The 11494-nt window shown below is 36.1% G+C and overlaps 1 protein-coding gene across 2 annotated transcripts; it reads right to left on the bottom strand.

Annotated features, from left to right (window-relative positions):
* Positions 1-842: 842 nt before the first annotated feature.
* On the bottom strand, positions 843-10775 carry LOC101848584 (mitochondrial import inner membrane translocase subunit TIM16). 2 transcript variants are annotated; one of them, XM_005097274.2, is made up of 4 exons: positions 10688-10775; positions 6472-6645; positions 5324-5446; positions 843-2791 (listed from the first exon to the last, which is right to left on the bottom strand). In XM_005097274.2, exons 1-4 carry the CDS (start codon positions 10688-10690, stop codon positions 2699-2701), a joined length of 393 nt encoding a protein of 130 aa, XP_005097331.1. In that variant the 5' UTR covers positions 10691-10775; the 3' UTR covers positions 843-2698. The 2 variants fall into 2 exon arrangements, with proteins under 2 accessions (XP_005097331.1, XP_012937363.1); XM_013081909.2 differs by lacking the exon at positions 10688-10775 and adding an exon at positions 8748-9531.
* Positions 10776-11494: the final 719 nt, after the last annotated feature.

Here is an 11494-nt window from a genome sequence, read left to right on the forward strand (position 1 = left end):
CAGTTGCTTTGAACTTTAAAATTTAATTCAAATTTTTATCTAAATATTGATTGGCCAAAGCCTTAAATTAATGACATTTTCATAATCAGCGCAAACCAGGAGCAAATCGATTACAACTCACAACTACAAGCGCTAGAAATAAGCTAGGCTTGCAGAGATGTGTGTGAAAAAGAGATTGTCAAGCAGCCACTGAGTGGGCGCCATGAGCCATGTGTAGTGTACAGCTCTGGTGGCCAATTCTATGGCAGTATATTGGGGTTTATCTACATTAGTTCAGTAAGGATGGTACAACCCAGTCAATTGACAGATGGCGGTGTAAATGTTTGAATACTATGCTACTTCCGCGTTCCTTTTTATGAACTGGCAAAACCTGGCACAAAGGTTTCACATCTCATAAATTATGAACACAGAACTGTTTGATCATAAATTTTCATACTTCAAACTTTAACATATATTATTTTTTTAAGACCACAAAAAATCAATTCTTTTAAAACACTACCACAAAATCCATGATGGTTAACCGGACTAACACTGCAAGACATTTGTCATCAAGTATGATCTTCAGTTTCCTGAAAATCACGCTACAACAGCAAAAAATCTACTTTGTCCAAGTCTTATTACTTATCTTAATTCAATTTTTTTTTCTGCAAAAGTAAACAAGGGCTATAACTACCTATATAAAGCAGTTGTAAGTACAATATGCACCAGGGTTACCTCTCTTAAAACATTTTGTACAATCATTAACAGCAAGAGTTGCAAAAAGTTTTTGTCTTTAAAGGTTCGTGGGGGTACGGTTGCAATAATATCCACAAAATTTCACTCACAAACACAAAATAAGAAAATTGGATATTCAAACATTTTATTCTCATCTTCAATATACATCCTGAGGAATCTTTATTATCTCTGTTCTGAAGTGGTCAATTTCCTTTGCACTTTAAAAAAAAAAAAAATTGAAAAGAAAAAAACCACATACATAGTGGCCAACACTTTTAAACTATTATTACTAAAACATCTGTTCAACCCAGTCTCTATCTATCCTCGACAACACATTACATGGCAGGTCATTTGTATGCTTTTTCTTTCAGGGTCATTTCTGAAAAGAAGTTACATTATGGGATCAGGCAAATGCTGTCTGGCACGATAACAAAAAATAAAAAATTGAAAAGCCGACAAGAATACATCGAAGACTCAACAACCGGTGACAGAATCCTTCTTATCTCTCTCTATATATATGTACTTCCATTTCTTGTCTTTTCTCCATTATTCGTAATTTGCACCCCAGTGACCATCCATCCAGTGGCTGATAGCATGATTAAGACCAATGCTGCCAAATATACTTTCCAAGGAAAAGCGCACCCATCAATGACATTGGAACAATTTTAGGTCAGCAAATATTTGGAGAATGAAGATGCCTCATAGAGAAAGAACGACAGGTAAGAAAGTCTGACAGGTTTGTTTAAAAGCATTCTTTTGAACAAACTTTCTTGTACTGGTCCTGAAAGGAGGGCCTCCAGGGCACAAGTGTACACATCAGTCATCACTAAGGAGTTAAGAAATACTCAGGTCTCTGATGTAAGCTTTTAAAGTAGCAGCTTTCATATTATGATTTGCATAATGTAACAAGACAAATGTTAGAAAAAGTGTTAAATTTTGATATTTCAATACTTTGATACCAACAGTCCATCAATCACACTGCTGAAATAGAGCCAGAATATTGATTCAGGGCACAGAAAAAGTAAGTCTACTGACTTTTCCCCAGAAAGAGGCTAGGCATAAAAATAACTCTAATGGGAGGCATTCCAAAATAACACCAGATAAATCATAGCTTTTTAAAGAACGTTTCTGTCTCATATGAAAATAGAAAATGAGAGAGTGTTAGAAACTCTATTCGTCCAAATATTTTTAACCATTCCAAAAATTTTGTCCTTATTTTCTACTCAACACAGATTGGATGTATCATTGACGATATTCCTACATGTTAATCAGATACTACTGAATGAAATTAATGAAAGCCCAAAATTAACATCCCTTTTTATATTGCGGTTTCTTAAACTGTGGTAGCTGTTGCATGTTGTCAAAGTCAAAGAACATTTTGTCAAAATTCAAATTCTAAACGTTAAAAAAAAAGAATGAAAAAAAAAATTTAATACAGGTTACAATTGTTAAAATAATGAAACAGTTTTTCTCTCTCCTTTAATATTTAGCTTTCTGATTTTAGTACATTTAATAACTTGCCAACAAAACGTATTGTCAGACAAGAAAACAGGGGCACAACACACAGGAAGAGCACCTCAGTTAAAAGGAATCCCCAGAAAGTCTCTCGATAGCTATTCCCCACATCAGCGAACATCGTAACAGATCACAATAGTGCATCATTAAAGCAGAGAGACGCTCATCCACTTAATTCATCCTGCACTGAAAGATGTCCCTTTCCACACACACTCTTCTCTCTCTCTCTCTTTATCTCCCTCACTTCTTATCTCGGGATGTTACCTTAAGCTGTTGATATACAAACCAATTTTGCGTTCATATATAACATAACATTATCATTACCGGTTTATAGACAGAGCAGTTTCAAAACTCTTCCGACAAAAAATCAAAATCCATATTCCCAATCACATAGCATCATCAAATGTGAAGAACAAAGTATCTAAAACAACAATATTTACAAGACAATATTTTCCCCCCGCTACTTTCGTCAAGATGGTGGATTTTGCTTCCGCGCCTTTTCTTGCTGTGTTTTGTACATATTCATCAGTTCCATATCAATCCTCTCCTTCGCCCGAACAACCTGCAAAAAGAAACGATAAATCAAACAATGTGAAAAAATTTTGGGGGAAAAACAGGAACATGATTTTATTTTGAAAGTTGCCCCACACAGCACCTTTGATGCTCATTAAATTCAAAGGAGAAGAAATTATCATGATTCTTTGATAGTTCTCTAATCATGTCAAATATGAAAACATATTTCAATGTTACAATCAAATTGCTTATGACCTTTCTTTCTGGAAAATGCTTGGTTGGTTGTCCGTTAGCAATTTATAATTCAGTTGACCTGGTCACTTCTCCTACAACTCTAGCACAATAATAATGCAGCTAGCAGATCTACGGAGGGAGTTAGCTGAAGATTCTCTGAGCATGAGGTAGAGAAATGCAATCTAGCACACACATAGCCAATACACACATAGAGAATCGTGTGAAAAACGTGCACAGCAGCCAGATTTTCAGGTCACAATTTAAATTTTCAAAAAACTATTTGTATTCATAAAATGCACACAGCGAAGAGAGTTTGCACATATAGCGAAAAGAAATTGGCATAAATGAGGGTAGATCAAATTTAAAATGACTATAACATTTTGTTTACAGAAGAAGCCATTATTGAGAGAGAGAGAGAGAGAGAGAGAGAGAGAGAGAGAGAGAGAGAGAGAGAGAGAAAGAGAGAGAGAGAGAGAGAGAGAGAGATAGAGAGAGAGCAGACACGGTACGAGTATAAGCCTAGCATCTGCGTCGGTTGCCATTTTTTGTCCAAAAGTTGCCACAAAAATGGCAAAAGTTGCCATAAAAGTGGCCATTAATTTTCCAGCTTTCATCTCTCAGCAATATGTTGATAGAGGTAACTTAATCTAAGGCACACAATTTCTTGTGCAGAATCCAGAATATCATTTGTAGCCACACAGAGTGTAAAAACGTGAAAAATAAAGGTTTCACAACAGAATCAAATCAAAATCAGAACAGCACATACACAACAATAGAAATTAACAAATAAGTGCATGTGTCCATCTATCCGAAAATTGGCCGTTTTAATCCTAAACATGTGTAATTCAAGAAAAAGTAGGCTTACAAGATATTACATGTAAATATGAAATCACACACCATGTCAGCGTGTGGTTTTGGTGGAGACACGCTCTAACATAACACATTTATATATATATATATATGTATCAGGTAGGATCAACATCAAATTAAACGACATTATGCTATATAAAAAATTTTTTTTGTAAAACAACACATGAGAACAATAACAATTTTTAAAAATTAGCACAACAACAAATTAAAACACAAAAAAGAAGGAAAAATAAAAAAGAAACAGCAATAGAAATAGCATGTAATGTACTTATATTCTTCAAGTATAAAATAAATCAAATCTTTTCATTTTTTTATACTTTTGTTCCCCAGCAGTGGTTTTGTTTTTGTTTTGTTTTTTTAATGTAAAAATCGCGGCCGCGATTCGCAGACCAAAAAATGCTAAAAATCGCGGCTGCGATTTGCAGGTCGCGGCCGGGAGAAACGCAGATGCTAGATAAGCCAAAGTAGGATTTTAAAAATCAATGCCAGAACCCAAATCTGCTAAATATTTCACTCACTTGAGCCTGAGTTATTATTCACCGAACAATCATTGCAGCCTGACAGTTTTGGGGTATATCGAATTGGTAACCACAAAAAGACCATGAAAGCTATAATTTTTTTAATGCAACAAAGGGAATAAAGAAATGCTCTTACAGAAAAAGAAAACTCCATCTGATTTGTCCAAATAGTTTTTACTTTATCAATATTTTGAAATTGCAATGTCTTTTTTTTTGCGCCAAATTAGTAATAAAATCATTAATCACAATGCATGGGTGGCGGACTTAGTCTGTTACAGCTACAAAAGTGTCACACATAATTTCATCAATTAACGAAACAAATGGGTCAACTGTTGGCTTGCCACTTTCCATAGCACGTAACAGAAAATCACAGGAGATATCGATCGATCAAGCGCATCCCATAAAAACATGGGATTCCGGCCACCAGGCGTCCCGTGAATATACTAAAGAATTGGTTCAAGTGTGTTAAACTATGAACTGAACATGCATGTAGGCGTGGCATAGGGGGCGTAATTCATGTAAAAAAGTTTCCCAACTGTCCAACTTTATCTATCTCTCTCAATGCAGCTTGAAATTCGTACATGATAGCTTAATTTCTGCTTTCAAAAAGATTTCCGTTTCCAGCCAGTATTGCTTTGTGCGGGTAAGACTTTAAAAAATTTTTTTAACCCACCAAAACTAAGGCAATGAGACCAAATACTAGTCCAGTATGGCATGTCCCCTTCAAATGTTGTTGAAGCAGTGGGGCCTCTATCTCAACATCAATTTCCAAATAGACAAAATCATTCATTATTCATGAAAACCTTTCAAACAACCCCAACTGAATACTCTCTAGAAATGCAAACCACAGTTGCTTACATTGTAGTTCAGTATAATTCTGTCAGAAGGAAAGGAATATTCTCATCAAATGACTTGCGATGAAAGAGTGAGTAATTATCAAACAAAATATAATAACAAACCTTGGATTGCAGATACAAGGACCCTCCCTTTGACTTGTCATTCACTTCGAAAAGGTGTTCATAGTTCTTCAAAAGGGATTCATGTTCCGTAATGTCTGATATATTCAGTACTTGTTTTGCTTCCTGGAAGAGACAAAATAAAAAATCATGTTAAACTTTAATGAATCTCTACTTTCGCATTATTTTGAACAGCTTGTTGGAGTGGAAGACAAACAAGAACAGACATTTGAGTATTCAACATAAAAATATGTACAGCTAAACAATGTACAGAGTGTTGTTAGAAAGAGATAGCCATGAACAGAATCAGAGGCATCCAGCACATCCTGTCATGAAGTCTCAACAAACTCTAGACAGCAGAATTACATGATTTTTCAGATAGAGTTCCAACTTGAAAAACTATTTCTTGTGAATCGTCACGGGGACTTACCATAACATTTTACCCTGACCTTCCGAAAAAAAAAAAAAAGATCATTTAATACTACTATTAGCAAAATTCTCTAAGACAACCATTTCCACTGGGTCACATCCAAAACCCTTTTGTAATCTTCACCAATATTGAGAGCTTTATAATGTTCTGAGAATTCTCGTCCTTCGATTTGGAGGACATTTTCCTAAAAATCTTTGAAGAGATTGGACCTGAGCTTTCACTCATCAAACAGCTCCGACTAACATTAATTTCCACACAAAGATCAAAGCTGTACTTCTTGTATCAGCATGCTGGTTGTCTCAAAGATGATCAGGCACTCAAAAGAACTGCAGAAAATAAAGAATTAATAACCAACACTAAGTACTACAGTGACCTCCAAAGCAGCCAGTGAGACAGGTAGGGCCTACTTGTAAAGTCAACCAGCGTAAATAAGTCTTTCGTGTTTCTTAACATGCTTATAAACATCTTGCCTCCAGGATCTTTCCCGCCGTCTTTTCTGGTGGACCGAGCACTCCACTAAACAATGGTCTTAATCATTAATTGAACCCCCCCCCCCCCTTTCCTAAAAGGATCTGTGCACCTGAGCAACTGTGTGTCAACTGTTAACACTACCATTCTCTAAGGTGTATGTTTGGTGAGCAGAAGAGTAAATATTGTCAACAGCAGACATATACTTTAAGCTAAAGTCCACGGGGTAAAAACTCAAATTTTTTCTGACTACCTGAAGAGACATTCCAGACACTGTATCAGCTTGCGCTTTCCTTGCTCCGTGACGACCGCCTCCCGCATTCTTCGCTGCCTGCTGACTAGCAGTATATTCCTGTTTCACTGCCCTGGTAAAGGCACGAGCTGTCACCTGTGCTCCAGCAACAATAATCTGCACCAAGTACTTTGCCTGAACAAATGAAATAAAATCAATGTCAGAGACAACAACAAAGAGAGCAAAAACGGTAACCTCACTGATTTACCACTTTTTCATGTTATCTTCATTTCTGCGAGAACCACAGTTGAACTGTCTGAGTATGTTTATAACAGATAATACTTTCTGGTAAGATAATCCACAATATTTACAACAATAATTCTACAAACAGAGCGATACAATGCATACTATCGATTGAACAGTAGGAACACTGCAGACAATACAGACGAAATTGTCTTAGATGGCCACCCAATGTCTAAAAAAATTTCGCCACCTGAGACAGGTGAACGTCTTACACAGTCATCATTATTATATTATAATGTAAATATAACGTAGGGTGGGGTAGGGTGGTGAGGGGGAATGAAAAGATGCCGCTTGAACAGGTGTTATTCAGGTGGCCATTATCTACCTCTAATATCAGTATTTTTTTTAAATGCTGTTTTTATACTCTGACATTTCTGAAAGTTAACATAATGAATTTTTGTAATTTCGATCAGATATGGTATCAAATACAGGCATATATATATATATATATATATATATATATATATATATATATATATATATATATATATATATATATATATATATATATATATATGACAGATTTCACGGTAAGGGAGTGAAATACGGACTTTATTTTTCAATAAAATTCTCCTGTTGTACTGTTTGGGGTTCAATTTGTCTTGTTTTATTGTTTGTTTATGAGTCCACAAACACGAGAATAAAAAACAAGTGTTGACTTTGTACTTTGTTTATTTTGTTTGATATTTTGTGTAGTGTCACGGACGTAAGGATTTTGACTTAAAACATTTCACGATGTTCGCGAGTCTGACAATTTTTGTTCTAAAGGGAATAGATTTTCCAACAAAATGGCTAGAACATGCAAGAAATCTGGTTTACTAATGTGATAAGAGAAAAAAAGAAATCTAGCATCGGTTTCAAACGGCAGGGGACAGAGCGGAATGGAGATAGAAAATCGCGCGATTAAGTCCGACATTTTGACCTGACATGAAGTGCAAAATTTGCTTCCAAAAGCGAAATGAATGTAAGTTTTTATGCTCAGACTACGCGATACTCATTTCTACATCGGTATTCCGTAATTTGCGAAAATTGAAGAAATTATGTTAGTAGATTTGAGAGTTGTTTGTGACGCACCCCTCCCGTTGAGTCTCCGACATCAGACAGTTGAACTCAGCATTTCTACGAGCTTTTTACAGAATATCACAAGGACATTTCGCAAAGCTGAGGCTAAAACTAATTCCGTTTGGCGCCATTCTTTAATTCTTTAGTGTCTTTTTGGATGAGGTGGATGTTTTGTCTTGTTTTCCAAGTTTTTTCTGTACTAAGCCTCTAACGTCCGAAGCACACTAACTTCGGAATCCATTACAAATCCAACCCAGTTAAACGCATTTATTTGTCATCTATCATTTTTACTATTGCTTGATTCAAAGACAGCAACACAATGTGTAGCACATGTAGGAAGAAAACAAATGACGTGAGGGACCAAAATAGCACGTACTATTGTGATTTACAGTGATTGTCTTGTTTGATGTCGATGAATGCTTTGAGTCGACCAGATCGGTGCTAATGATGATTTTGCGGTCTTATAGTATAGGCTTTTCTGACGTTGAGAGACATTTTTTCAACTGAATTCTTTTTTTTTTTTGGATTAAATTTCCTTTTTCTATTGTTTATTTTATTTCTTATACATATTATTTTAATTTATTGTGTACACAATAATTTTTGTGGCAAACGAATTGGATAAAATGGATTATTATGTGTATCAAACTCGGGGACATTCATGTATTGTGTTGTTTGCACCAAGGTAAGGTTACATTTTATCAAAAACTTTTTTGCACACAAGCCTTTGGTGTCTCTCTAACTCACATTTCAAAATTTCTCTTTAAAAAACCTTTCCAATGACATAAATAAATACATTATAATAACCCTTGGAAAAAAGTTCAAAATCCGAAAAAGAGATGGGAAAGTGGGAAACCTGTGGGTCCTCACCGTGAAATCCGCCATATTAAAGAAGAATCTCTAAAAGAAAGTGCTGCAGTTTATACCATACTCACCGCAGGACCAACAGACATTCTTGCTCAATTCTGAGTATAAAAACTGTCTATTGACAACGATTCCTTTCCTAGTATAGCAGCTGACTTCAGCTGATGATAGCACTTTTTGAAACACTAGAAATGTCCTAGAAGTTCTGAGATTTGAGAATACAGTTAGGCTACAATAAATCAGTATCACTGAGATATTTACAACAATTCAAATAAAAGTAAAAAAAGGGCTAGAATAAACTGCTAAACTCAAGCTTTTATGCCTTGATTTTGAACCAAATTCAGTCTCCTCATGACAAAGGCATCATGTTCATGTAATCTAGGCATATATATAAATAGAGGTTTCGTGAGTCCGAAAGAATTTATAAAATCTATCAAGACCTTGTTGGGGACATCAGCTGTTCTGAAGTAAAAATACGGAATTGTCAGAACCCGAAAAAATACAATTATTCACTTCACTTTATAATTCAATTGAAAAGGCAATCTCGCAGTCGCAGCCTTCACTCAGTGACTCACTCAGCCTTGCATTGCTATGATTGCTGGGAACTAAATTCTAGATATTCTAGAGATCTACCCTAGATTCTAAGTAGTCTAGTTCGCGTAGCGGTTGACCCATGACTGTTTATAGTATATCTGTAAGATCCAAGTCCGTTGTCGTTGTTTGGCTATAGTAGTGCCTAGACTAGAGTAAAGCGCATTCATTTGTAATACGACGTGCAAACACCGTGGGTTCACCAAAGGCCGTCTTTATTCGGACTAGAGTCCGAATAACATTTTTTCATATTCGGACTCCAGTCTGAAGAAACGAGTCCAAATATGAAAAAATGTTATTCGGACTCGGGTCCGGAAAAAAGGAAGTGTCTTCGTTCTTTAGATCTAACGTTCAGTGCTTCCAATTTTCCGCCATTTTTTAGTTTCCCCCACACCTTTTCTGCCGATCCGATGCCCACCCCCCCATGTTTCCCACTTAACTTTCTTTGTTGTAGAAAAAAGGTAAATTTGAAGATTAGCAGACCACCTAGCACCTGCATATTATGAGCTGTGTAAAAAAAAAAAAGACCGATTCGTTCAAATACACAAGCCTGTGTCATCTCGCTTGGTTACCAAAAAAAAGTTGTGTTGCTGTGTAGAGCTGAGCATACGGCAACTTTTGATTCCATAGACCAGCGCACAATTCATTACAAATTATTGCCGCCCATCCAACCCACGCTAACGAGCCATCTTTTATTGCTTCTGATGACCTCTTGACAAATAAACATTCATTAGAAGCGCTATAACTTTTCAGGCCGGCCTCAAATTTCTTATAAGATAAAAACTCGGCTCCTGCACCAAACGCCATTTTGCCCGAACTGATTCCGGTCTCTACCCAGCCTGAGGCAAGTCACGAGTGAGGCAGGACAGGAAGCCGGAGTCATGAGTCACAGGAAGTCGGAAGTCGGAAGTGATGTCATGCTGGACAAGAATCAGAGTCCGAATAATAAAATTTTTTCAATTCGGACTCGAGTCCGGATAGTCACTTCGTCCATCAAAACAATCCAGCCGTTCTTTTACTTTTAAACAAGATCTAATCTAGCTCTAGATCTAACTAATAATATATCTAGATCTAGATCTAGATTCTAGACCTAGAATAGGCCCTAATGACTAGATCTAGAGATCTAAAAATCTACATCTATATATCTAGATTCTAATTTATTTTTTAAAATTAGAATCTAAAATAAAACCGACAGACGGACAACTGCGACTCGGTCAGACCTTCCTCCTAGCTAGACGTCTAGAATCTAGGAGGGTAGATTCTCTAGATCTCTGGATCAAGACACTTTTAGTTCGAAATGATTTTAGCATCTATCCATTCAGCTACGCAGAATTTATTGACTTAAATGAGCTAGAAATAAACAGTGATGGGATTGGTAACGTTTAAAACAGAAATCAAACGATGAATGATGAAACATTACCATTTCGTAAGCTTTTCGCTTTCAGTAATCCCAAAATGTGACCTCCCAATGAACGATGGTGGTGATTCTACTTGTAGTTATTAGCAGTTATAATGTAATGGGACTCTTGGCAATTAAAAAACTAGTACTATTTATGAAACATCCCAAAACAAAAAATAAAATGTTTTAATGACATATGTAATGTAATTGTTATAACAAATTGCGTGGTTTGAATCAAGGAAAATAATACTCTCATGCCGTTGCTAATTCAAACTTTTCTTTCTTCACAGCTTTCAGAAGAGTTGCCTACATTGGCCTAAACTCTGGGCGATTTTAGTTTTTTCGAGCCCCAACTTGCCCTATGACCAAGGCTTTCTACCTAATACTTCACATATTGTTAAGGCCTACATTATGATTGTTCTGTGCAAAACCATCTTAATAATTGAAGATGATTTAGATAAACTATCCAGACAATAAATACCAAGATCCTAAGCAATAGCACAGCAATAGTATAGGGCCTACAACCTATGATTAGATGTAATATTGCCCTCCTTTCGAGGTTGTTTCCCTTCTTACTATATTACCACAATATTATTATTTGAGATCTGAGGTGAATGGGATTCAATGCGTTCCATTAGCTGACAATTTTTACGACAAACGAGACATTGACTACATCTACTGTTTATTCTTTTAACTGTATTTGTCCCGTGTGTTGTTTGCTAGTTTTGTTGCAGTTTTGAAAAAAAAAATGTGTGGGGCTAGGGGGGTGCCCTTTGTTTGGGGTAAGGGTGTGATAAGTTTTTTTCGGGGGAAGGGCGTGGGTGGTGG

The sequence above is a fragment of the Aplysia californica genome, unplaced genomic scaffold (genome assembly GCF_000002075.1).
Source record: "Aplysia californica isolate F4 #8 unplaced genomic scaffold, AplCal3.0 scaffold00151, whole genome shotgun sequence".
NCBI classification, from domain to species: domain Eukaryota; kingdom Metazoa; phylum Mollusca; class Gastropoda; order Aplysiida; family Aplysiidae; genus Aplysia; species Aplysia californica.

Coding starts and splice junctions, on each gene's coding strand:
- LOC101848584 (XM_013081909.2), bottom strand. Junction 5,447..6,471: donor TGTCTGGAATGTCTCTTCAG/GTAGTCAGAAAA, acceptor TGTCTCTTCCAG/GAAGCAAAACAAGTACTGAA. Junction 2,792..5,323: donor CCTTGTATCTGCAATCCAAG/GTTTGTTATTAT, acceptor TTCTTTTTGCAG/GTTGTTCGGGCGAAGGAGAG.